This window comes from Rhinopithecus roxellana, chromosome 5, assembly GCF_007565055.1.
Source record: "Rhinopithecus roxellana isolate Shanxi Qingling chromosome 5, ASM756505v1, whole genome shotgun sequence".
NCBI classification, from domain to species: Eukaryota; Metazoa; Chordata; class Mammalia; order Primates; family Cercopithecidae; genus Rhinopithecus; species Rhinopithecus roxellana.
Window position 1 is genome coordinate 112,877,166 of NC_044553.1, and position 27,560 is coordinate 112,904,725.

A 27,560-nucleotide genomic window follows, 5' to 3' on the forward strand; every position below is an offset into this window, starting at 1 on the left:
ATAGCACGCTGTTTGCGTGTCTTCATTTTTGTTGCTTTTATCTAGTTTATACAATTTTATCACCCACCAGAAAGCTCATTTAAACCATTTCCTTTTAAAAAGAAGTCAACAGCAGAAGAGCAGCCATCAGCGCAGCCTTCTGAAGAACCATAAACCTCATACTAATGCCAGGGTCACCATCTGGGAGACGTGACAAAGATGTAAGGCATGTGGGTAGCGTGCCACAGCAGAACTCTAAGGCACCTGAGAATTGTAAGCTTCAACCTGGCCTCCAGGTCATTATGATGGCATCAAGGTCGAAGAATATTTTATTTTACGTTTTGTAGCTTGATTTATAACTCTTGAACATTTAAACCAGGGTTCCTTAACTGTGGCACTACTGACATTTTAGTTGGAATAATTCTTTGTTGGTGGGGGACTGTTCTGCATATTGTAGGATATTTAACAGCACCTCTGGCCTCTACTCATTAGATGCCAACAGCAACCTCCCTCAAGTGGTGACAATCAACAATATTTCCAAACATTCCTAAGTGTTCCCTGGGGAGCAAAACTGCCCCAGTTGAGGCCCACTGGTTTAGACCTATACTTTGTGAGCCTACATTTGTGCCCCTGCCCCAGACCCCACAATTGTTGGGGTTGGTGGTTTCTAGCCATGTGATCTTGGGCACTTCCATCCTCTCTGGGCCTCATCTGCACTTAGTGGGAAACACATGAGAGAGTGTGTCAAAGCTTAGCTGTGGCCAATGCTCACTAGTCTCCTTCCTGCCTTGGTCAACCTTTAGGGGTGCTCACCTGTTCAGGAAGATGCTGCTGACATCATCATGTGTGATGGGAGGCTTCTTGGAGCTGGCGGCCATCCGCAGTGGGCGCAGGAAATTGTTGACAAGGATGTGTAGCTGCTGCACGTACTCAGCCTCAGCCTCCAGCATGCTGAACACCACCTGGTTCCTCTTGCGCATGCTGTCAGCATGGGGTGACCGGATGTAGTCCTGGATGATGGTCTTCCACTTCCGCCGGCACAGCCAGCCCCGCAGGAAGCTCTGCACCTGGGCAGCAAGACCAGTGGGGAGAGGCTCCTGTCAGGGAGGCTGAACCACTCCTGTCCTTCGAGGCTGTGAGCTCCCCAAGGGCAGGGACCAAGGCTGTTATTCCTATGCCGGGCATGTAGCAAAAAGAGCTCAGATGTAACCAGGTCTGGCTCTGTTGCCCACATGATGCAGGGCAAGTTGTTTCGTTGCTCTGAGCTAATTTTCCCATCTGTAAAATGGGGCTAAAGAGATGATGGCTAGACTGAAAGTGTGGTCCACAAATTGGACCGGCATCTCTGAAGAGCTTATTGGAAATGCAGATTCTCAAGCCCCACCCCAGACCTCTGCAGTTTAACAAGACCCCTTGGGTTGCTTTGGAAGCACTCGCTGGAGGAGGGAAAATGTGGCTCCATGTCTCCATAATGGGAGGTCGCCTGAGGATAAAGGGTTGCAGGGCTGTGCTGGGCACGGGTCATGCCTTGTGTTGTCTAATGACTTGCCTGAAAGCCCAGAAGTTTCAATTAAAGCTCTTCTGGATAGAAAGGTGATTATCAAATTGAACAGAACATGGAAAATTAGTTAACTCATACTTAGCCCTCATCAGCGGCTTCTGAGTCCTGGTGCCTGCCTGGAGCCTCTCCTCCTGACTCAGTAGGGAAATGAACAGAGACACTTAACTCAGTTGCCTTGGAGCTGGGCTGCTTGGAGTGGCCTCGTGTTGGCAAGAACTCGGGAAAGGGCCTTGATTGACATGCACACAGAGAGTTGTTTTAAGCTGTACAGGCTTCCAATCAAGGGCTTCTGAGCTGTGTGCAAGCTCACAGTCCACACTGGGAGGAAGGGTGCTGGGATGAGCCACTGGGGACCAGGCAGAGGTGCTCATACAATATTCTCCACTGAAAGGACCACTGTCTCCAAACAGCAGGTACAGTTGTCTAGGGGCAGACCTGCTGGCTAGAGATGGGTGCTGTGGAGAGAAGAGGCCTGCCCAAGCCCCAGGAGCTACCTCTGAAGATAGGAAGGGCTTTCTCAAAGAGGGAGGGGCTTACTCTGAGGTTCCAGGAGGGTGAAAATAGAGCAATGGGAGGTGGATTTCAGTTAGCCTTTAACAAAACGTTCCAACCAGAATGCTCCAAATACAGGGGTGGGCTGGGAAGCTCACTGGGACTATAGCAGAGAACATGGGTCAGGGCATCTCTGCCCAGATGGGACTTGACTCAGACCTGGGTGGCAAGTCCCAATGCCTGTGGGGCCCTGGCAGTTCCTAGAGGTGCGTGAAGCTGGCGGGGTGGGGTGGCGGGGGTATATCAAAAGGTGGCACCTCTTGCCTGGGCCAGCTGCTGTCATGTGCAGGAGGTGACCTGGGGCTGCTGGACCTTCTGCTTTTTAAGGAGATGTTGTGTCCCAGCAGCATAGCCTCTGGAGCTTGGCTGCCAGGGTTTGAATGTTACTCTGTATATACTTAGCTGTGTGACCTTGGGCAAGTTCCTTTGCCTCTCTGTGTCTCAGCTTCCCCATATGTAAAATGAAAATAATAAATAAACCTCAGAGGATTTTAGTGAGGACAGAATTAATCTGCATAAAGCTCTTAAAATAATGTCTGGCACATAGAAAGTAGTTAATTAATGTTAGCTATTTCTATTCTTAAGAAACCAGAAATCCAGATTTTTGTGTGATGCGTTTAGCTTTTAAAGCACTGGCAACAAATTTTTAAAAATGTAAACCAAAAAAAAAAAAAAGCCCACTGGGATGAAAATGTCAAAATCTCAAACACACTGGTAAGCTGAACTTGGCCCATGGGACGCCAGTTTGCAGTTTCTAGGGATGGCATTGGGGTCCTTTTATGCACTCAACAAATAGGATTCTGTGGTTTCACCTGTTTTTCTTAGGGTGAGTCAGGCTCCCCTGCCTTGAGTCTGGCAAGCTACAAACACAGCCCATGCTCCTTCCCTCTGCCACACCACCACAGGGTGGCCCATGGTATGTCACTACTTGGCCACTGGGCAGATCCCTGGTAGCTTCTGAGATGTCTGTTCCTCCTGAACTCTCATAGGGTAAAAGCAGTGAGGTCCAAAAAAGGCTGGACTACTGTGCTGGGTCTGCTGGGGACTCAGGAGGTATTTGTGAGAGGGGGCATGTACATGGTAGTGGGGGTGGCATGCCAGGGAGTGGCAGCGGAGAGGTGGCCCTGGGGGTCTTGGCAAGGTGAATGGCAATGTGAGGAAAGTGGTCAGCTGAGAGTCCCGGGCCTGGGTTTCTGTCCTGGCTTTCCCCACTCCTTCCTCTTGTGGAACCTTGGTTTTCTTTTCTTTTTTTGAGACAGAGTCTCACTCTGTCACCCAGGCTGGAGTGCAGTGGCATGATCTTGGCTCACTGCAAGTTCCACCTCCCAGGTTCACACCACTCTCCTTCCTCAGCCTCCTGAGTAGCTGGGACTACAGGCACCCACCACCAGGCCTGGCTAATTGTTTGTATTTTTAGTAGAGACGGGGTTTCACTGTGTTAGCCAGGATGGTCTCGATCTCCTGACCTCGTGATCCACCTGCCTCGGCCTCCCAAAGTGCTGGGATTACAGGTGTGAGCCATTGCGCCCGGCCCTCAGTTTTATCTATAAAATGGGGCTGAAGCACTCTACCCCACAGGGATAACCAGAAGAAATGACTTGACAAGGTACCCTTCAGGGATAAGGGGTTGTGGGCTCTGTCTTTGGAGCTGAGGTTGGGGGATGGGGGGCACGCCCTGAGGACAGTGGGACTGTGGGTGGATACTGCCAACCCTGGGCTGGCTCTCTAAAGAGAGAGCTCCAAAGAGGGCCACCCAGAGGGATAGTACAGACCTTCTTAATTTTCTTGATGTCGCTGTCTTCATCATTGGGGGTAACAGTCTGTGTGGACTGGATGCGCTCATTGTCCTTGAGCAGGGATGCGATCTGCAACAGAAACACAGGTCAGCCTGCGAGGGACACTGGTTCATGGAGGCCCCAGGTCTTTGAGCGGTGGGTGGCAGGCACAGGGTGGCAGCCAAGTGCCCTGCCTCTTCTTCCCCAAGAACCATGATGCCACAGCTTGTGATTCTGACTCTGTGCATCCAGGTCATGGAACCAGACAGGCCCCAGACATCTGTGAGAAGCAAGTGCTGCATGGGGGATGGGTAGACACCTGGGTTCCAGGCCAGCTGGGCTGCCCAACCACAGTGACCTTGGATGAAGTCCTTCTGCTCTCGGGGCTATAGCCACCTCATTTGTAATCTCAGAATTTGACCTAAATCTGTGATTCTCCTCCCTACTCCCCAAACCACTAGTCCCTTTATTTTATAATTTTTGCTGTGATAGAACACATGTAACATAAAATTTACCATTTTTACCATTTTTAAGGGTATGGTTCAGTGGTATTAAGGACATTCACAGTGTTGTGCAACCATCACCACCATCTACCTCCAGAACTCTTCATTTTGTAAAACTGAAACTCTGTACTCATCAAACAATAACTTTCCATTCCCCTTCCTCCCAGTCTCTGGCAACCACATTCCACCTTCTGTGCCTCTGAATTGGACTCCTCTAGGTAGCTCATCTAAGTAGAATCATGCGCTATTTGTCTTTCTGTGACTGGCTTATTTCACGGTGCATAATGTCCTCAAGTTCCTTTCCATGTTGCAGCATGGGTCAGAGTCTCCTTCCCTTTCAAGGCCCGAGCAATATTCCCTCGTGTGTGTAGACCACATTTTATTTATCCATTCCCCCTTTTGATGGGCATCTAGGTAATCCCTTTATTTTTCAAACAAAATTGTATCTGGATATAAATCAGATAGAGCAGGTGGCTCCGGGTGAAGCCCTGCTGGCTTGGCGCTTTCCTTCCTGGGCAGCCCCAAAGCACCTCTTAGAATCAGAGGCCTGTTTTAATCATAACCTCGAAACTGCTGGCCTAGAAAAGTGGAATAGCTCTTTGAATATCTAGCTGCTCTAAACATCTCCTTTTGCATAATTTGGGGATCACAGATGTCGACATAGCTGCAAGAACAAAACCAAGGCATGGTGCCTAGGAGAAGGTGCACCTTAAGCTGCACTGTGGCCAGGGGCCTCTGGGACTCATCCCATAGAAGGCCAGTGGTGTATCCTCCTGCGCAGGGCTCATCCAACCACTCCAATTCTGTGAGTCCTTGTTTTGTGTCCTGTAGCAGGGTTCCCACTGCACCACGGACTTTCCTGTGAAAATGCTGGAATTGCCTGTCTACTCTTCTATCTTTGCTGTGAGCTCTAAGGGAGAAGGGATTGCAGCTGTTTCATTTATTGTGCTCCTGGTGCCTAGCGCGACGTTGGGCACTCAGCACATTCTTGTTGTCTATACAAATCAGTGAATTAAAAAAAAATCAGAGCAACAGCAGCAACAAAAACATTAACCAAGGGAAAACACTGCAGTAATGAAGCCCTGCATGTCTAAAGATAGTAGCTTGGGGGATTCTATGAACACAGCCACAAAGCCCGGTGCTGTTCCCTCTTGGGAACACATGGCTTTTGTCCCCTCAAGGCCACTTGCTGAACCACAGGATGAATGGGTGCTCATAATTGAGCAAATCAAGCACTTTGAAAGCAAAATGGAACAGTTACCCGCTCTTCACTCCCTGGTTGCTAAAATTACCCCTGTGATTGAAGAGTGGCCGAAAATATCTAACTGAGAAATAGTCAGCATGGAGATGGGCTTTTCTGCCCTCCCCCTCCCCCTTTTTGATCCTTTGAGAACATTTGCACATTGAAATGATGACTGATTCTTTGATCTGGACTCTAAAGGGCTAAGGAACACACAAGTGTGTGTACACACAAACACACACACATGCCTTTGGAGCCTGCTCAGTCAACACCTTAACCTTCAGCTTCTTCTCACCTCTGTGCTTTCTTTGCCAATTTTGGGATTTGCACATAGCAACTCTTTTCACTTTAGGATGGTGATATGTGTGTGTATGTGTGCTGGGGTGGGGGAAGTGGTCTGTGTTTAAAACTGATGGTGATCTTCTCAGAGAGAGACATTCCGGGACATCTACTCAACAGGCACCAGGGCAGAAAAACAGATGCAATTAGGTCAGGCACCATGCTACATGCACAGGCAACAATGGTAGCTTTGGAGTCTTTATTTAAGGATCAGGCTAAGTGGGCAAAGCTCTGGAGGGTTGCAAGCCTGGGGACCCTGCAAGAGTCTTGAACTATGTCTAGTCTTGGCCGATTGCAACTAGGAGCCAATATCGGGCTGGTGGTGGGAGCCCCAGGCCTAAAGGGCTCATGGAGGGCTCATGGAGGCAGCCTTTCCCTGACACTGGCAGGTGCCTCCTAGAAGTAGATTTTGCTTTGCATCCTGCTTTGTTTGGTTACATCCTGCCCCACTTAGTTGACCCTGGTGAATTACAGCCATGGGGAACTGGACCTCTGACTCACACCCTGACTCTGACTGGCTGACTCCACACCTGGCTCCATGCCTGGTGTCTTGGCTGGCTCCTGCCCACCCACCACCCTCAGACTGGCTTTCTTTGCCCCTAGAGGCAAACTCTTACTTGCTACACCTGCTTTGGGTATGGTGCACTGGCTCCTGCTCCACCCTACTCCCCTCTCTGGAGACACTTTCTTTAACCCAGAATGTGTTTAGTCAGTGCAGTAATGGGTGATGGAATCAATCCAGGTCTTTTGCTCTTTGTTAGCAGCCAAGGGTTTACTAAAGATTGCTGCATTGCTTGCTTTTCAAGCAGGTGCCACACAACTCAGCTGTCTTTCCTGCCTCCCTGCCTCCCTCTGCCCCCATCCAAGCCTAACAGGTGCCCCCATCTCTGTTTTCCTTTGTGCCAACCTTATCAGCATGCTCTGATGGTGTCTGTTTGGGCACCGTGCCAAGTGCCCCTTCCCTGGAGGAGCTCCCAGGCTAAGAAGGAGGTCAGGCATTCATAGAGGTGACTTGCAATCCAACAAGGCCAGGCCAGAACAGAGCTGTGTACCCACTGCCATGGGAGGGCCTCGGCCAGGAAGTGGCAAGGCTCCCCAGGAAAGGTTTTGAAGGGCAAACAGGAGTCCAACAGTTGGTATATGTGGGGGAGAGAATTCAAATAGAGGGAATGATATGAACAAAGGCATGGGTGTGATAGAGTGTTGTGTGCCAGGGCACCAAGTCTTGGGAATGGGGGATGGCAGGAGATGGGCAGCAGGGCCACAGCAGGGAGAGTGGCCATGGAGAGGGGGTGCTGGTGGGGAAGGACCAAGGCCACCCTCCCCTCCTTTCCCCAGAGCAGTCTTCTACCTATTTTATATATTGGGGTTCCACATCAAAGTGTGTTTGCAAAACTGATTCTAGGCCAGTTGCGATGTCTCACACCTATAATCCCAGCATTTTGGGAGGCTGAGGCAGGTGATCACCTGAGGTTAGGAGTTCGAGACCAGCCTGGCCAACATGGTGAAACCCCATCTCTACTAATAATACAAAAATTAGCTGGGTGTGGTGCCTGTAACACGAGCTACTTGGGAGGCTGAGGCAGGAGAATTGCTTGAACCTGGGAGGCGGAGTTTGCAGTGAGCCAAGATCGTGCCATTGCATTCCAACCTGGGCGACAAGATTGAAACTCCATCTCCAAAAATAAAAAAATAAAAAAACCTAAAACTGATTCCAAGGCTAAGTCTTCATTTTGAACCTTAGGGTAAAGATCTCTGCAGTTCCCTCCACTGTCAGCCTTCTGGGATATGTGTGTTCCCATGCCAATAAAATATTACAGCCATCTGCAAACTCCTATGCTGCCCTTTAGGGCCTGTCTTAGCTATCCAAATTTACTTCCAATTGCAAATGGGAGAGAAATAGCTATTAAGAAAATGAAATCATGCCAAACTGAGCATTCTAGAGGAGGGGAGGAGTCTTCTCAGAGGCAGACGTTCCCTTGTTTAGATGGTTCCTTGATGGGGTTTTCTGGTAATGAAAGAGAAGGCCTGATAGGATTGTTTAGAAGGGAGAGAAGAGACTAAGTCAGCAGGGGATTGATTGTTTAACTTAGTAACGTTACAGGTGTGTCAGCATGATCTCCTGTTACAGAGATGGCTGGGGTGGGTGCCACAGGATGGAGGGTACAAAGGGAGAAGAGACAGGCTGGCTTCATGGATGTGTGGCCTGTGCATTTGCACAGAGCCCCAGGCTTACAAGGGCCCAATGGTTGGTTTAAGCTTCTGCAGTTGCTGTCTCGAAGTTTTTAAGGGCCCCACATTTTCTTTCGTGCTGAGCCCTGCAAATTACAGAGCTGGTCATGAAAAAAGTTACAGACAACAATATAATGGTAAATTATAAATGGTAAAGCTCTCTGAAAGGAAAACTGACTTGTAGCATTTGCCAGTTCCCATGATGTCAGCCCATTCCTAGCTCAGCCCATTTCAAGCTACCAAAGGTCAAATACGCAGCTAGCGAAATTCTTGAAAATCTAGCAGTTGGCTCTTGCAAGCTGGTGTTATAGAGTGTTGTGTAGATGGCCAATGGCCAATGGTAGAAGCAGGCTTTGGCACATCACTGGATGCAGGGGGAAGATCTTGTTAGGGAAAGAGGTTATAGACAACAACAAAAGTGGCACGTGGGAGTGTGAGGAGAGAAGTCAGTGTGTAAAGGGGAGGTTGGTGAAGGATGGTTGTGGCAGGAAAGGCTGGGTGACATGAGGGCAGAGGTGTTTTCTATTCATTTTTGAGCTGTTTTCTGTTTTAATAGTGGAGTGCCCCTCCATTCTGTTACATACAACAGCCTGTGTTATGGGTTTAGGGACTGAAGGAGGAGCCTCCTCTGAGTCGTTGTTGGGACTTTTGCAGATACTCTGGTTCTCTCTCTTCTTGGAAATGGTGGGTTGTATTTCCCAGATCCTCTGAAGTTGGGTACAGTCATGTGACTTGCTCTGTCCAATGTGATGTGAGCAGTGTGCCATGTGCCTTTCCCCAGCCCAGCCACATGACTGGTGAATTTCTTGATGGCAGAAGCCTCCTTGGCTTGTCTCTCAATCACTGGAGGATTTTGGGGAGCAGAGTCTTCAGCAGAACTCTCAATGGACACACAGAGTCAGTAATCAACCTCTGTTGTTTTAAGACATTCAGATTTGGAGGTTGTTACTGCAGCATAATCTAGCCCATTCTGACAGATACAGGTAGTGACTACTAAAGGGGAAAGAAGCAGTGAAGACTGAGTGGAGGCAGCTGCCATGAGAAGTGCAGTGACAGGTCAGGAGAGTGGAGTTTGAAAGCAAGAGGTGGCCAGGGGAATGTAAGCCCCTGGGAATCCTCAGGAATATGTGGGATGGGGCCTGAGGAAGCTTATTTGGCCATCAGAAGAGAGGTGGACCATGAGAGTGTGGGGCCATCCAGGCAACACTGTCATTCCTGAATACGTACCTTGTTATCAAGGTCCTCTCCTCAGCAGGGAGGAGAAGGCTGTGGTGGGGCAGGCTCAGGCCAAGGATTTCAGCCAGGAGATCCAGTGGTGGAGGCGAGAGACTTTGGGTAAGTTGCTTCCTCCTCACGGACTTGGTGTCTTCAGAGTCCTCCTGGCTCTGACAGTCTAAGACCCTGGGCCTTCCTCACTGGTGTCACTCATCACTCACCTGGCTTTTCAGTGTGTCCTGCCCACCTGATGGCCACTCCTCAGGAATAAGCTCTGTTTCCACTCTCCTAGAGCCCACTCAGAGCCAGCAGGTACCCTCTGACCTGCAGGACATGTTTTTGCATATGTGTATGTGTGTGTGTATATATCAGGGGGACAGAGAGAGAGAGACCAAGAGAGATACTATGGCCAGAAAGCTTTGTTAAGATGGTCCTTCTTTCAAAGTCTTCTTTAAAAAATCTTTTGCCCTGAACGGTAATACACTCAGTTGGAAGCATCGCTCCAAAAATTCCCATCAAGTTCATCTCTGCTGCCACTTAGAGACACACACACACACACACACACTCTCACTCAGTCATGACTGACCTGCTTTCTGCTCCCCAACACCACAGGGGGCTCTGCCCTTTGCACCTATACCCCTTCTCTGACCTAAATTGCCCTGACACCTTTTAAGGCCATGTGCAACATGACCCCACACCTCCCAGGCTGTAAAACAACTGACTTCCTGACTTGGGTTCACACCGCAAACCCTACTATGGCACTGATGACACTCTACCACAATCAGACCCAAAGGCAGAAACTTTCATATCTCTAATGCTTCCCACAAAGTCTGACAACCATTCATTCATCAAGCCCTTATTGAGTACCTACTATGTGCCAGGCCAAAGGAAGGAGTGATAAGCGACACAGCCCTGTCCTTATGGAGTTCCTGCCAGGCCTGTTGGGGTGACAGGCACGCATGGAGCCTGCTCTCACATGGTGAGCTGAGTGTCGGAAAGCCATGGGAGCAGACAGCAGGGAGCACCCTCCAGTCCAGGAGTCCCCCAGGGTGAGGCATTTGAGTTTGGTAGGATGTCACCAGGTAGGACGCTTGGGGATGAAAGGGCATTCCAAACAGAAGCACCAGCATGTGCAAAGGCCAGGAGATGGGTAGTGCACTGGTGCCCACAGTGAAGAGGTGAGTGCTTGGGGACAAGGATGAGGTCAGTGGTAGGTGATCTTCAGTGAGTAAGTGAATGAATGAATGACACCTGGACACCCTTGATCATGAAGCTAATAATCTGGTACTGGGGCTGGGCTCCTTCCCTGATCCTGTATAGGAGTTCAGTTTGGATTTAGGAATCTGTGTTGGGCAAGGATTGATCCCACAATGAACTGGGTGGGCTGGAGAGGGGACATCCCTGAACTGAGCTCTGGTAGCCCTGTGGGAAGAGGCTACCAGAGTAGAGTGGAAAGACTGGCAAGCAGATAGGAGACCCGGGTTCCAGTCCTCTGCCACTTCCCAGCTGTGTGAGCTTGGGCCAGTGACTCGGGCTTTTTGAGTCTGGTTCCTCCTGTGAAACGCAGGTAACTGATCCTATCAGGATGGTTGTGGGGAAAGAAAGAATGTATGTCTTGAAGGTGCCCATTATCAGGCTAGCCGAGGTGTGTAGAATCTGGAATTTTTGTTGACCTTGAGGTTGCAAGTTGTTACTTTTAGTTCAGGGCTTGGCTGCTGCGGAACAAGGTGGAATTGTTGGCTTTAGATCTTTGAACATTCCAGGCAGAGCTGGATTAGCAGGTGTGATGGGGTCCTATGTTCAGAAGGCCCTGCACTTGGGACTTCAAGCTCTTTTGTTGAAATTCTTAAAATAGTTTTCTCTTTGAATTGTGTTTAGTGAGTGAAATCTGATGGGACCATGAGCACACCACAGGGTCTTGGAGCCTTGGCTCATGCATGTTCCTACCTGCCACTGCTTTCTCGGCAACTTGGATGGGTTATTGACTGCTTATTCCTCACACGCTGGCATCCCAGGCCCCAAGACCTCTGCTACCATTTGCTGAGGAAGCAACTGGTTGAGTCAGCTGAGGAGACTCACAGTCTACCATCGCCCCTGGCCCTCAGCAGGTGCCTGGGCATAGGTGCAGGCTGGGGGCCAGTGTGCACCCCACGGTGCTACAGGCTGGCAGTGCCAGGGTGCATTAGGTGGGTGACTCAGAAGGAGCTCCTTGCCCACCCAAGTCCAGCTACTGAGCACATCCTGGCAGTCGGGGCAGGGCAGGCTGGAGGTTGAGGTTGGGTGCTGCCTGTCTGCCATGAGTTAGATCAGGAGGCTGTGGGACAGGAGAATGACTTCCCTGGCCTGGGCCTTGCATTTTCACCTCGCATCAGACCCTGCAAATTGGATACCCAGCTGACTTCAGGGGTCTGTGTTTTCATTTTCCCCTCTTCAGTGCAGAGTCCATGGTCCTTGTATGATATGGCCAGATGGTTCTGAGCATGCTGGTGAGGTGATGGGGGGAAGAGATGATCAGATCATTCTGTGTCGGGGTTGATAGCTGGTGAGGTGCATCTAAGGGACTAAGAGCTGGTGCTTCCCAAGGTTTAATGTAAATGGAATCACCTGGGCTGTTGTTAAACTGTAGATTCTAATTTAGAAGATCTGGGGCGGGGCCTGAGCTTCTGTTCCAGGTGAAATCAATGCTGCTGCTTCATGACCCGCACTTGGGGAAGCCAGGTGCCAAGAAGCTTAGTCTGGCAACAATGCTGCCTCCAGAATGCTGGCTGGTGGGCCCCTGCAGGAGCTTTCATCAAGATGGGTGGAGGGAAGGGGCTGCCTTGGAGTTGAGCAGAAGCCCACACTCTAGTGACCTACCAGTGACCCTGCGCCCTCCAGAGTCTTGGGCTATTAATGCAGAATGCTCAGTCAATACAGTTGCTGACACAGTAACTAGGAGCTTGCCCATAGGTAATCTCACTCAATCCTCACGACCTTGTCAGGTGTTTATAGAAAGCCGTGTTTTACAGCTGCAGAAACTGAGGCACAGGCACGTTGAGGGACTTGTTCCAGGTTGCAAGTCAGTAAGTGGCAGAGATGAGATTTAAACCCAGTCTGACCACAGGACCTTCTCATTCTGCCAGTACTACCACATCTTAAGTTTGGAGCCTGGAAGAACTGCATCTGGGAGCTGGTTCCCCTGCCCGTCATGTGGCTCCCTGATCCTGCAGGAGCCCAGGGTTTAAGATGTTGTGCCTAGGGCCTGGGCCCCTGGCCAGCCTTCTCCACCCGCCAGCCCGCAGTCACCTCTGCCTTCAGCCGCTCGATCTCGATCTCCCCATCCTCGATCTGCTGCCGAAGCTGCTTGGCTACGGTCTTTTCCGTCTCCACGATCTGCAGCAGGTGCAGGTACTTCTGCATTAATGCCTCATGCTCTGTGGCCAGGGTCCTGTAGCTGTGGACAGATGGACATGGCAGGTAAGATGCTGACTCCTTGTCCTCTGGCGAACCAAGCAGGGCACTGACTGGGAGAGGGGCTCACCCACCCACCTGCACTTAGCAGAAGGCCCTGACTCCCAGCATCCTGCAGAGTGAGAGGGCTTGGCAGGGTGGAGCTGGGGGCAGTCCAGGGAGGGAGACAGCTGGAGCAAGGTGGGGTGGTGGGCCCGAGTGCGAGTCTGATCTAGAAAGCACATCTGCGTTCTTGTTCCCACCCACTTTTAAAGATAAATAACAGGGCTAGAAGAGAGAATCCTTTAGTTTGTAATGCTGTCCTATTAAAGTGTAATAAGATTTTGTGCTTCTGTTATGAAAATGAATATCAGGTTTTTAAGTTTTTCCATCTTCTCAAGAGACTTAATTGTTTTTCCTTGCAAAGGAAATTCAGCTGAGAGCCTGAAGGAGTCTGTTTTGTACCACCATACCTCCCCCGACCCCACAGGTGTGAAAATTCGGCTGCTTCATTAGTCTGTTCTTACTAATGGACCCCGTCAGAGTGCTGTAAAACAGGTGTCCACCTCATCTGCAGGCTGCTCTGCTAGCCTCCCTCCCTCCTTCTGTCCCTCGTTCCAACCCTCCCTCCATCCTTCTCTCCTTTCCTCTCCTTCCTCCATTCCCTTTCCTTTCCTTTCCTATATTTCCCTTTCCTATCCTTCCTTCCCTTCCTCCCTTCCCTCCCTCCCTTCCTCCCTCCCTTCCTTCCTATCTTTCCTTTCCTGCCTTTCCTTCCTATCTTTCCTATCCTTCCTTTCCTTCCTATCCTTCTAATCCTTCTATCCTCCCTTGTGCAGGCGCGATCTTTACAGGCTCACAGACTCTCAGAGAAGGAAACTTGGGGATCACAAAAGACCAGTTGTCTCATTTCACAAATGAAGAAACTGAGGTCCAAATCACAGTCCATGAGTGTCAAAGCTGGAGCTAGAGTCGGGCTCCAGCCCCTGACAGTGTATTTGTGCCTCCTTTAGTGGTTTCATCTTCTGGTTTGGCATACAGTTCTCTCCACTGAAACATACACTGTAAAATGCACTTGATGTTGCATTTTATACCTTGCTGTACATAAACACACCCCCCCCCCAGAGGCATCCCGTAATACCAGAATATTATACATACAGCACGAGAGAACATTGTGTTTCTACATGATATTAATACACTCCAGTGCCTTTTTTTGTACACAGGAAGTATCTATTATATATATGTAAATAAAAACTAAGTTGGAATATGTAAAAATACTTAATATGGCTGTGGAAGACAGCCAGTGTCTCCCTTGATACAAACACACACACACACACACACACACACACACACACACACACACACACACACACACGGTGTCTGAGGGTTCAGTGATGCTTACAGTTACAGTGTCCCCCTCTGGTCTTATGGCCAACTCCATAGATAAGAGCATGATAGCTCCTATTGTCCCAGGCACTGCTCAACAAGCCTCAGCTCAGCCAGGATGGCTGATGTTGATGTTGACTATTCTAAGGAAGGTGCCTCGATTTCCCTTTCTGCGACCATTGCCGTGTCACTCCCCCAGCCCCCATGTTGAATGGGAGACATTCCTGAGAGGCCAGTGGGCTGGCCCCAGGGCTTGACAAAGGAAGAAGGCAAACAATCAGCATGTCCCATCATTCCATCACTGTCCCATTGACATGTGCCCCTGGCTTCCAAAAGGATGAAGCATATGGAGAGGTTTTTGTTCACAGGTCTGTGGTCTCCATCACCAGCTGCTCCTTTATTGGGGAGGAAGGCTTCTAGTTTGTGTTGAATCTGCATTACCTGGCAGTTGCAGAGCTCCCAGCTTACTGGGAGCCAGGATCTGGAACTCTACAACCCCCACTTAGGCACCCATGTCCTGTGTGACATTGGGTCATACGTCTGTCAAATGGGCTGAAGGGACCCCTCCCTGGGTTATCATAAGCACATGATGAACTGTGAGAGCTGGACAGACTGTAGAGCAGACAGACACCCTCAGATGCAGAACATTCTGTCAGGCTCTGGAGGCTCAGACAGGCTTGGCAGCATTGATGTCAATTGGATTATTATTATTTTATTGGCTTCTTAGAGCCAGTCCTTAATTTAGTGAATTGCTTGAAAAATTATCCTGTCCATGGTAGGCAGGAGAGGAGTGCCTTGCCTGCCTTGCATGCACCGTTGCACAGTTGCCCTTCAGGGCTTCTTCTCCTGTCACCAGCTTGTGTCAATGTGGCTCAGTTGACCTTAAAGCAGGGAGATTGTCTAGGTGGCTGTGATCCAATTGCATGAGCCTTTAAAAGCGGGGAGTTTTCTCTGCTGGTTGTAGAAGGGACAGTGAGAAATCTGAGGCTGGAGAGTTACTAGCTTGAGGATGGAGGAGGACATGTGGCAAGGAGTATGCAGCTTCTAGGAACTGCCCCCTACCCCCCTTCTCGGCTGCCAGCAAGGAAACAGGGACTTTAGTCCCATGGCTACAAGGAGCTGAATCCTGGCAACAACAAGAACGAGCCTGGAAGTGATGATTTCTCAGAGCCTTCAGAGAGGAGCCCAGCCCACTGCCTCTTTTTTCGTTGTTGTTGTGTTTGAGACAGTGTCTTGTTCTGTCTCCCAGGCTGAGTGCAGTGGCGCGATCTCTGCTCACTGCAAGCTCTGCCTCCCGGGTTCAAGCCATTCTCCTGCTGCAACCTCTTGAGTAGCTGGGACTACAGGCACCCGCCACCACGCCTGGCTACTTTTTTGTATTTTTAGTAGAGATGTGGTTTCACCACGTTAGCCAGGATGGTCTCAATCTCCTGACCTCGTGATCCACCCACCTCAGCCTCCCAAAGTGCTGGGATTATGACTCTTTGATTTTAGCCTGTGAGACCCTGGGCAGAGAGAGACCTCAGTCAAGCATGGACTTCTGACCCAAAGAACAGGGAGGTAAAATAATGGGTGTTGTTTCATGCTGCTGAGTTGGTGGTAATTTCTCATGCAGCAATAGAAAATTAAAACACTATCTTTAAAATTAAAAAATATATATATCATTCATTTTTAAAATTTGAGGTTTAACATACATATTGTAGAAAGCACAGGTCTTAAGTGCAGTTTGATCAGTTTTGGTAAATGCATGCACTCAAATCCAGATGAAATTTCCATCACCCCAGGAAGTTCCCTCATGCCCTTCCCTGTCAATCCCTACACCAGAAGCAACTACCGTTCTGATTTCTATCACCACAGGCTCATTTTGCCTATTTTAGAATTTCATGTAACTGGAACCAAATATCCTGTACTATTTTGTGTCTGACTCTTTACTCAGCAAATTGATATTGAGATTCATCCACTAGGTTGCACGCATTTGTAACTGGTTCCTTTTACTGCTGAGCAGCATCCCATTGCATGCATGTACCAAGGTGACTTTAGACATTTGCCTGTTGATGGACACATTGGCTATTCTTAGTTTTGGACTATCATGCATAAGCTGCTAAGGGATATTTGCATACGACTTCTTATGGACATTTTTTCATTTCTCTTGGATAAGTACCAAGAAGTGGAACTGCTGGGTCACAGAGCAGATGTATGTTTAATTTTTTAAGCAACAGCCTTGCAATTTTCCAAAGCGGTTGTGCCATTTTATCCTCCTGCCAGCACTAGATGAGAGTCATGTTTGTTCCACTCATCTTCAACATTCAATATTTTCTGTCTTAACCATTTTAGCCACTCTACCATATAAGTATTGGTATTTCATTGCCTTTAGAAACTTTTCGTATTGATTGAGATTCTAAATCAATGTAGTCCTGGTTATCAGCACGTAAAAGTTAGAATTCTATAATACTTCTACATTTACAAAGCCCCTTCACATAAATAATTTCATTTGCTCCTCAAAATAACTGTGCCCTTGGTTCTACTTTAGTGCTTAGGAGACTGAGGTCCAACTGCTCCCCCTGCATCTGGGTTCTTCCTCACTCAGTTTTATCCTCCACATCATGAGCAATTTCCAATTCAGATCACAGTTCTGATCATGCTACTCCCCTTGTATAACACCCTCGATGGCTTCCCACTGTTCACAGGGGAAAGGTCAAACATCTCAGCAGTATTCAAGATCCAGTTATGGTCTGGTTCCAGCCCACGGTCCAACCTCATCGACCTTCTCTCTCTCTTTTTTTTTTTTTTGAGACCGAGCCTTGTTCCCTTGCCCAGGCAGGAGTGCAATGGCGCGATCTCGGCTCACTGCAACTTCCGCCTCCTCGGTTCAAGCAATTCTCCTGTCTCAGCCTCCTGAGTAGTTGGGACTACAGGCTCCCCTACCACCCCCCCGCTATGCCCAGCTAATTTTTGTATTTTTAGTAGAGATGTGGCTTCACCATGTTGGCCAGGCTGATCTCAAACTCCTGACCTCAAGTGATTTGCCCACTTTGGCCTCCCGAAGTGCTGGGATTACAGGTGTGAACCACTGCACCTGGCCAACCTCATCACTTTATGACACCCAAGCTGCCTCTTCATTATTCATTATCTTTCCTGTATCAGTGCCTTTATTTAAAGCTTTTTTTGTGGGGGGTGGGGAGAAATGAGCATTTCAATGTTACCAATCTAACCCATTAAGTCTGACTCCCAATCCCCTTACTCAGGCCAAATCTTACCCTATTTCCGGCTTCCCCATATTCTCCCATTTCCCTGCAGATGGAAGTAATGTCTCTCTCTCATGTTGTTTTGTATTTAACCCAGCCTCATGCACCAGAGCTATCTGTGCATACATCTAATGTCTACCTGAGATGGAATACTTATGTTGCATCCATCTGTCTCCCAGCACTGTGCACTGGGCCTGACTACTGGTTCATATGTGACAACCTGGTCTCTGTAGCTAGAATGGATACCCCTTGAGGAAAGAACTAGAGATGGCCTTATCTCAGGGCCAAGGTCATTGCTATAGTCATAATAAGGGCTTCTGGTTAACTAGTCTGACCCAAGGCTCAAGGAGGGGCCCTAGGATCCATCTATCCAAGCATACATCCATCATCCACACATACTTTCAACTTGTCCATGCATCATCCACGTATCCTCCATTAATTCACCATTCATCTTCCGTATATAAACTCAACAACCAGTTTTGCATCCATCCTCCAACCATCCATCCATTCTTGCATTCCTCTAACCCATATTTACTGGGCACTCTGTCTATGCATTTATCAGGCCTCAGTAATGCAAAGAATCTCATCTGATCCCTGCCCTCAGGAGCTTCCATTTTTTTAGGCAGCAGACACAGAAACACCATTACTCACTAAGGTAGAAAGATCCACTGCCCAGAAGGGAAAGTCTGGGTGCTGCTGCCCCTAACCATGCTCAGCTCTGCCAGACGATTGTCAGCTCTGGAATCACATCCTGGCTCACAAACCCATCATTTCTCTAGGACCCAAAAGGGACTCCGTTCAGCTTGGAGCCCCTGTTGTCTCTGTGGTACCTATTGTCCTTTGTCTTTCCCCTCTCCTGGCCCAGGGAGTCTCCCTCCAGGGGGCACTTACTGCCGGAGCAGAGGCAAGGAGCAGGCCTAGAATCCCTGAGTGTCAAAGTTCAGAGAGGTTTAGAATGTCAGTCTCTGGATGAGAAAAGTGAGGTCCAGAGAGCAGAGAGGACTGGTCCATGGTCATGCAGCAAATGAATGGCTGCATTTGGGTCAGAATCTTGGAGGACTTAGGCTTCAGGAACCACAAAATCCTTTAACCAAACCAAATACTTGGTTCCACTAATATAAAAGAGGTAACTAGTGTGGGAACAGGGTAGGAGCTACAATACTCGTGGCCTCTCATTCCCTGTGGCACCGAGAGGCTCATCTCAGAGGTGCAGGCTGTAAGGGTGGACCCTGCCAAGAGATGCTTCTTCTCCTCCTTTCCCCTGCCCTCCTCTTCATGGGGCTTGGCTTTGTTCAAGGGCCCTTGGGTCTGGTCTCTTCTGCCTGGACTATGGGGTGGGGGCTTCCTGCCCGGGGCACGGAGACATACCTGGCATGTGCAATGGCTGCCACCCATTCATCACAATCTTTTGCGTCCTCTGTCCTCAGCTCCAAGGCTTTCTGGTTCTCATGGCTGAAGTTCACCGTGAAGTAATGCTGTACCAAGAAGAAGACATCTCCAATTACCAGAGTGTCCATGGGACCAACAGAGACTCCTGCAATCAATCTAGCTGTTTTGCAAAGTGCCTGCTGCCACATCAGCTAGGCACAGATTCCTTGTTTGTGATAATCAGAATGCCATCCTATTTAGCAGTTTCCAATTCTCGATTAAAAGGGCTTTTGTACCATGTAACAGAACCTATGCTTAGGATATTGTAAGAAGGAAACAAAACACACAAAGCCCTGTTTGGCAACAAATTGCAAAAAAGCCAGTTTGAAACCATCAGGCACGCCGATGGGAAGGCAGGGAAAGCACATCATTAGAACATCCTTTTGGGAATTGGGTTACCAATTCAATGCAGCATGTATTTAACTCACAGCACAAAAATGGACTAAGTGCCCTTCTAGGTCCTGGGGTTAGAGCAATGAGTAAACAGACACGGTCCCTATAAGAGCCCACTGGAAGCCACCTCTGTGTTGGGTGTAGGTGACTAACTTAGAACCATGCCAACCATGGGCCCTGCCCCTTAAGGACTCAGGGAAGAGGAAGAGTCAGACAATAGACACCCATCTGCAATACTGTTATACGAATTAAATTCATGTAAAGCTCCTAGAAGAATGCTTGGCACATAGTAAGCACTGTAATTGCTATAATTAATGTGGTGCAATCACTACTGTCATGGAGGTAAGAACAAAGGGCTGTGGGGGCACACAGCAAGTCACCCACTGACTTATCCCAGGGAGATCAGGAGGGCTTCCCAGAGGATGGGACATTGGTTCTGGTTTTATTTCAGCTGAATGGAAGAGCATGGGGACAGCTTGGTGTCCAGAGCTCACAGCATATTTGGGAGGGGGAGGGGGCTGTACAGGGATGCCAGTGGGCAGGCGGGCAGGGACCTGGGGTGCAGCTGAGAGGGGGAGCCGTGGGAGGAGAGGACAGCAAGTACAAAGCCCAGGTTTCTGGTTTGAGCAACGGGGCATGTTGGGAGAGTCAGACTGGGCTGGGACATTGGCAGGAGGAAGGGGCAGGGGCTCTGAGGGGCCAGTTCCACATGCAGAGGGATTTGTCGAAGAGAGCAGACAGACAAACGAAGTGCTGGGGGACCAGCCTGGGCCTAGTCCTGGTGAAACGGGGAGGAGAGAGGCAGGGGGTGAGGTGCAGAGAGGGGTCCTTAGGTCTGCCATTCAGAGGATGCACCACAGGCCAGCCATGGTGTGGTACTGAGCCAGAGAGGGTGCCCATCCCTCCATCCCTCGGTGTCCAGGTGGCAGGGAGCAGCAGCACAAGGTGCAGTGTGTAAACTAATTTTAGCTTCTGCTGACATTTATGTATTTTTGTTAATTGTCAGTCTAGGTGGCAGCCGGGTGTATGTGAAGCAGGGGGCGGGGGAAATGAGTGCGGTGGGGGGGAGAGAGAGGGAGAAGGGGGGAGAGAGAGAGAGAGAGAGAGAGAGAGAGAGAGAGAGAGAGAGAGAGAGTTGTTACAGAGTCAATGTCTGTCTCTTGTTTCCTAGGAAACAGATAACTGGGGCTATAGAATGAAATGTCAGCTATAGCCTCAAATAACTGAATCTGAAAGGCTCCAGTGGGCAACCCGCCCCCCTCGAGGAGGAAGCAGGTGACACATAGTGGCAGGCGGCTACCTAGCACTTTCCCCATCTCTCGAGAGATGATGAACACACAAATGCTTGTCTCCCATGATCTCATTATTTCCACATTCACCAAGCGGAACAGGTATTCTCTGTGTTACAGCTGATGAACCTGAAGCTCAGAGAGGTTGAGCTGCTTGCCTAAGGTCAAACAGTGGGAAAGCAGAGGAGCCAGGATGACACACCTGCACTGGGCAACTGCTGCCTGCTTAGGCCCTGGGCTTGGTTCTGGGATGTAAAGATAAAAAGGCAAAGTCCCCACCTCAAGGAGCCTGTAGGCAGGTGAGACTCAGAGTCCCAAATCAGAAACAAGGCACTCAGCTACATATAGGCACAGTGGGGTTGCTGGGTCTCCTTAGAGCCCCAAGGGGAATGTCCCAGAGCTATAGGGGCCCATTGCTGGGACCAGAGCAGGAGTGTTCTCCTTCCCCACTGGGTCACCAGGGGACTCAGAGCTGCATGGGGTGATGGGCTCGGCTGAGGCCTTTCACTCCTCACAGAGTCTTCCCAATTGGCCCTACTGAGTGGGGAAGCAGATGGCTCCCTTCTACCTGTGTGTACTGGAATCCCCTGCAGCCTCACCCCTGCTGGAAACCTAACTGTGAGGAAGGATGCCAGGAAGACCCTCCAGGCCTGAACCCAGTCATCAGAGACCCTGAGCTTCTGACAGGTGATGATGCCCAACTCTGTCCTGCAGACCAGGCATGGAGCTCCTGGAGGCTTCAGAAAGCTGGCCGTAGGCTACCCAGAGGCTTTCCCCACTTCCTTCCTGTCACTCCAATAGTTGCTAGTTCATCTGCCTGTCTACTCCATCTGTGTGGCCTCGCTCTGACCCCATCACTGCTGCCCTAGGTTAGGCCCCACGATCTTTCTCCAGGGCTACTGCCACAGTCTCCTAACAAGCATCCTGCATCTGCTGTCCTCCTGGGATAAGAGACACTGCCTAGACCCTGAGTGACTGACGAGCCTGGAGTTCAAGTGTAGTGGCCAGTTTATGGAGGGATGGCTTTCAGGACAGGTGTGACCCAGAAGCTTCCCCGTGAGGCATGACAGACAGGCTCCAGGGTCCAGGGTGAGCTCTGGGAGAGTCCAGAGCCACTTCAGGCTCCTGGCCAGAGGAACTGCAGTTCAGGCAGCTGTGAGGGCCTCCACCTTAAGGAGAAGGGGAAACTGGAGGCCCTACCACACCTCAGGCATGGTACTAGGTTCTTTGCACACATCAGCTGACTAGAGATACAACTGCCCTAGAAATTAAGTCTGTTATTCCCATTTAGTTGGGGATGTTTTGAGGCAAGACACATTCATTTGTCCAAGTTCACCAGGCTAGAAACAGCATCACTGAAGCCAGAACCCTGGGCTACCTTTGCCCAATGGTGCTTTTGCTGCTGCAGGAGGCCTGAGCTGGAATATAAGTGCCTCGAATGAATTGAGAGCAGTTTGTTCCCTTTGTGCTTGTAAACCTGCCCCCTGACATCTGTTTTATGCAACCACATTGCCCGACTGACTTGTAGAAATTGTTTGCTAAGGGAAAGTAAGCTTCCACCCAGAGTTTCTGAATCAGCACAAATCCGGACTTTGGGTAGCAAGTAATGAGACTTTGCTCTATGTGGGAACTGGTAGGGACAGAGATAGAGACAGAGACAGATATGATAGAGATGGATGGGTGGGGGGTGGGTGGGAGAGGGAGAAGCCTACAGAGACACAGAGACAGAGTATAATCCACTGGGAAAGACCAAAGACCACGTCTAGAGAGAGAGGATGAGCTCTAGGCTCCTGGAAGATGCTATGAAAATGGGAGCTTAGAGAGTTGAAAGGGACTCAGTGAGAATGTCAGATCTCCAAACCTATGTGCAGGAAAACCTAAAACACAACCAGTGGTGTGGGGAAAAAAAAGGGAAAGTGACTGTTTTTGTGAGGCTCTGCTGTGTGCCTGTCACCCTGCAGGCATTGTCACTGTGTTCCTGAGGGAGCCCAACCACGCTGGAGGTAGGTGGCATGACCCCACTTCACAGAGGGGGCTGAGGCTTGGAGGTGGGGGTGAGGTGTCTCTGGGATTGCTGTCTAGGGTGACAATGGCTTGACTCTTAGCCCAGGGCCCTTCTGTTCACCCTGTTTGTTCTCTTCACTGTAATGGACAAGACTTAATAGGGGGCAAGTGGCTTTCTGGGTGCAGAAAGAACACTGGAAAGGGGGTCTTATCTGGTGTCAGTTCTGCAGTTCAGACAGTGTGGCTCGGGGGCAACTAAGTCTCTTCCTCCTTGTCATTCTTAGCTTCCTCATCTGTGAAATGGGGAGTTAGATGAGCTGGGCTCAAGGTCTTTTTGAGCTCATATATATATATTTACACACACACACATACACATACACACACAGACACATATATATAAACATAAAAATATATATTTATATATATCTGTGTGTATATATATCTACACACACACACACACATACACATGCTTTTATATCTATCCATCTATGAATATATCTGTCTGGAGAATGTGAATGAGAGTGTGCATGCGTGGATGTGTGTGGATGTGTTTTGGGTCTTTCCCTGCACTTCTGGATAGGCCCTGGGTTGTTCCCAATCTCTCCTGCAGCTTTCAGAGGCTGTGTATGTTTCTGGCCCATCCCTCTTCTCTGTCAGGGTCAGGTGTGTGGCCTAAGTGTGGTCTGAGGGTCTAGGCATGGCACTGTGTCCTGGGGTCAGCCTGGCAGGCTGAACCCCAGCAGAGGCCAGGCAAGGACCCCTCCCTGGGCCCCAGGGAACACACAAGCCAGAGATTCAGGTCTCGGAAAAGAGTTTTCCTGGACTTCAGGCCTGGCCAGGCTTAGGCTGGGGATGGGGGGTGTCTGCACTCCATCCTTCCCCTCACCTACAAGACTTCTCCATGAGGCCCCTCCTTCCTTGGAGCCTCACAGCCTGGCTGACCCTTTGGTCTTGGACTGCTCAGGGCCGGGGCTTGTACCTACTTATTTGGAAACTCTAGAACCCTGCACAGAGCCTAGTACTGAGTGGATGCTGATGAATAGCTGAAGAATGAATGAGTGAACAGACGTATGAATACTTCACCTTGGGGTTCCGATGATGTCCTGATGAGGCACCCAGGACCTCATGATGGTCCTCACCCCTCTTGCACTTGTTAATGATTTTGTAAGCCACCTTTCTGGGCACTTGTGACATCCCAGCCACACTGCTGCATCTCTCAGTGACACAGGCCCATGTGGGGATGGCAAGACCCTGTTTGCTGTCTTTGGTTAGTGAGGATCTATAACCACTGTTTTTGTCCCAATGTAGGCTCACCCCAAATAAGCAGAGCCCTGGGAGTGAGGAATATAAGTGATAGAATTTTCTCTGTGCCAACCAATTTCCCATCTTTATCTTGCTTTCCAGCCAGGATGGAGGGACTTCTCCAGGGGAAGCAGGTCTTGCTGCAGCAGTTGGACAGAAAGAGATTTTTTGGTGATGGCATCAGAAAAGTAAAGACTATCAATGCTGGTGTTTCTTAAGTAAGGGAAGGCAAAGATTTGGGGGAAACGGGCAGAAGAAGGGACTTCCTATTGCTTCTTATTGGGTCCTTGAGGTGCCTGGGCTGAAAAGGCCTTGATCTTTGTCCACCTTCCTCACCCACTGCCAACATTTTATTATGAAAATTTTAAACATTCCCAGACATTGTAATTATTTTACAGTAAAAACTCATATCCCACCACCTAGCTTTCACCGTTACACTTTACGACACTTGCAGAAAACCCTGGCCCTTATGAGGCTCTTATGTGCCATTCACCCAAATGGAAGATTCCCTGCCATGAGCTGACACAGACACCTGAAGACAGTGGAAGCCCCCAAGCCCGGATGTCCCCACGAGGTCCATGGATGGTGGCAGCAGGGGCTGGGGAGTAATGTTCGGGGTGCCTTGCTCCTCCCTGGGAAATGCTCAGGTGCTAGCATTCTGCTCAGGACGCATTTGGTTCCACAGGTGTGAGGTTGGGTCTGGGATATGCTTGTGTGTCCCACTGATCTTCTGGGACTTTGGAGATGGAGAGCACATGGGAGTCTCGGGGTTGCAATAGTCCAGCTTTGTGGTCCAGTTTGGGTCAAGGAGCCCATTCTCCACTCAGCCCCTATCTGGGCAGCTCCCCTGACTGGGACAGAGCATATAACTGGGGAAAAAGGGAGACAAATGCTTCAGTTCAGCCTTAGTTTCTGTCTGGGGTTTTTTTTTAAAAAGGGAGACTCTATTTGGGAAACTTGATTTCCTTTTGAGATAAAGAAGTGGCCTTAATAATTGGAGGCGGACTAAGCAGGTGGAGGTTCATATTCCTTCATGTTTCAGATGACAACAAATGACAGGTGTAGGTGGCATTGTGTTATCTGGGAAATGTTATTGTTGGTACTACTTGCTAGGTGTGTAACCTGGGGCCAGTCACTGGATGGCTCTCACCTCAGTTTCTTTATCTACAAAATGGGCATAAGAAGAGTCCCTTCCTTGCATGGTTGTTGTGAGAGTCAAGTGAGATAATTCTGGTGCCTGCAAGCAAGCATCCAATGCATGTTCACTATGCTTCTTATTTTATTAATATTTTTATAACTTTCTCCTTGGCAAGCTTGGGTGCCACTTTAAAGCACCGGTGATTTCTTGGCTGATATGGGCTTGGAGTAAAAATATGATGATCTTCTAGGCCCCATTCCATTTTAGAAGTTAAGGGCAACTTCAGGGAAATAGACACAAAGTTGTTGAGGATCTGAACTGCCCAACTTGTGCATGACTGGTGGCTGCACAGGAGCATGTCAAGGCTCAGGGCAGCCCTCCCCAAGGGACACTCAGACCTCTTATCCTCTGCTGGTCTCCAGCCCTGGGAGAGCAGCTGCACCCTCAGGCTGGGCTGCTGATGCTCATGCTGTGTTCCCAAGGAGCAAATATGCAAGGGAGATGGATGGTGGCTGAGCCTGGACATGTCTGAGCCTGAAGCCTTGTTTTCATGGTGGGTCTCAGGACCCCCTGCAAGGCTATCTCCCATTACTGCACTTTCAACAAGGAGCAGGGCTGCCTCTGGCATGGATAGACCAAAGTTCTAGGAAAACCCTACCTCTTGGCTCTTTGAGCCTGGAAAGGGATCATTTCCTTTCCTCTCTGTTCTTTCCATTTCTCTCTGTCTCTCTCCTTTGCATTCTCTGAAGCTTTCTTTCCCTCCCTTCCTTCCTTCCTTCCTTCCTTCCTTCCTTCCTTCCTTCCTTCCTCCTTCCTTCCTTTCTTTCTTTCTTTCCTTCTTTCCTTCCTTCCTTCCTTCCTTCCTTCCTTCCTTCCTTCCTTCCTTCTTTCCTTTCCTTCTTTCCTTCTTTCCTTCTTTCCTTCTTTCCTTCTTTCCTTCTTTCCTTCTTTCCTTCTTTCCTTCTTTCCTTCTTTCCTTCTTTCCTTCTTTCCTTCTTTCTTTCTTTCTTTCTTTCTTTCTTTCTTTCTTTCTTTCTTTCTTTCTTCTTTCTTTCTTAGTAGAGTCTCACTCTGTTGCCCAGGCTGGAGTACAGTGGCACAATCTCTGCTTACTGCAACCTCCACCTTCCGGGTTCAAGTGATTCTCCTGCCTCAGCCTCCCGAGTTGCTGGGACTACAGGTGTGTGCCACCATGCCTGGCTAATTTTTTTTTTTTTTTGTATTTTTAGTAGAGATGGGGTTTCGCCATGTTGGCCAGGCCGGTCTCGAACACCTGCCCTCAAGTGATCCATCCGCCTTGACCTCCCAAATTGCTGGGATCATAGTTGTGAGCCACTGCGCCTGGCCCTCTGCAGCTGTCTCCTCCTTTCTTTGTGTCTCTGTTCCTGCCTTTCTCCTCTGTGTCCCCTTTCCAAGTCTTCCCTCCCCACTCTTCCCAGCTTCTTTCCACATGGCAGGTGAAGTTAACTGGTCAGGGTGGTACCAGCTGCAAAGCGGCACCCCATATTGGGGCCCCCTAGTTTCCCCTTTCTTGGCTCCCTCCTCTTCTCCAGGCTGTGACTGAGTGTACCAGGGGCAGGGGCTCCCACTCCTTCCCCCGTCCTAGAAGTCTGAACACATATCTTCTGGCCCTAAGACTCACTCTCCTGTCCCTGTGATCTTTTCTGGCTGGTTTGGGTGTATTTTGGGAGAGGCTTTCTGGATTCTGGAGCAGTACCATCTGCTATTGGGAAATGAGCTTAGGGAGGAAGGAGGAGCCAGTGGCCTGCTTTGATTTAAGGCCCAAGCTCCAAAGCCTCAGTCAGGCCAGCCCAGCTCCCTGGAGCTCTGAGATAGCTGCAGAGAACTAAGGAGCATTATATTGCCAGCAACTGCCTGAGGAACTCACGAGGGTGGTGGTCTGGAGCAGTTAGGGGGTTTCTGTTAGTTCTTGATAAATAATCTTAATATCAATTTCTTCCATGGAAAAACAACGACCCTGCATAGCACCAGAGCTCTTGAGATAGTCTCATAACCTCAGCTGGTATCGATTCAGAGCTCAGGCTGACCCGAGTCACCTTTGAAAGCTGAACTCCCACCTGGGCTTCCTCAGAGTTATAAGGTTGGGCAGAGGCCAGAGACAGATCCCTCCAAAGCTACAGACTGAAAACCAGACTCTCACTGGGGGCAACACTGGAGCTGCTGTAATGAGGCCAGGATCACAACTTGGACATCCCCAGAATAATGCTGAGACCAACCAGAGCTACCCAGAGCTTCTCAGAGTCACAACACGAGATCCTCAGTGTGACCACAGGATAGGACCTGAGTCACACCTGACACAACAATGTGACCACATAGGCTTGCCTGGATCTCAGTTGGATTCCTCTGCAGAACAATAGCATTGTTCTGGAGTCAGTCCCAGGGACACCCTAGGACTCTCCAATGCAACAGAAAGCCTCATGCCCACCTTCCCTGGGCCCTGGATGTGATCAAGACTCACTATATGTGATCAAGGATATAGGATACATTCAGATATCGGACCTGCATCCAAGTTTCAATAACAAATCTTCA

At 49.5% G+C, this 27,560-nt stretch overlaps 1 protein-coding gene across 3 annotated transcripts in view; it reads right to left on the bottom strand.

The window, feature by feature from the left end:
• RASGRF1 (Ras protein specific guanine nucleotide releasing factor 1) overlaps window positions 1-27,560 on the bottom strand; it is a 128,950-nt gene that overhangs the window by 85,271 nt on the left and 16,119 nt on the right. For 2 of the 3 annotated variants that reach the window (XM_010379646.2, XM_010379645.2), the window contains exons 2-5: window positions 18,825-18,931; window positions 12,682-12,829; window positions 3,865-3,957; window positions 793-1,046 (exon numbers count right to left, since the gene is read on the bottom strand). In XM_010379646.2, coding sequence (XP_010377948.2) covers window positions 793-1,046; window positions 3,865-3,957; window positions 12,682-12,829; window positions 18,825-18,931 — 602 coding nt within the window. Of the gene's footprint in view, window positions 1-792; window positions 1,047-3,864; window positions 3,958-12,681; window positions 12,830-18,824; window positions 18,999-27,560 lie in introns of those variants that run through there. The other variant, XM_030931776.1, reaches the window with a different exon arrangement.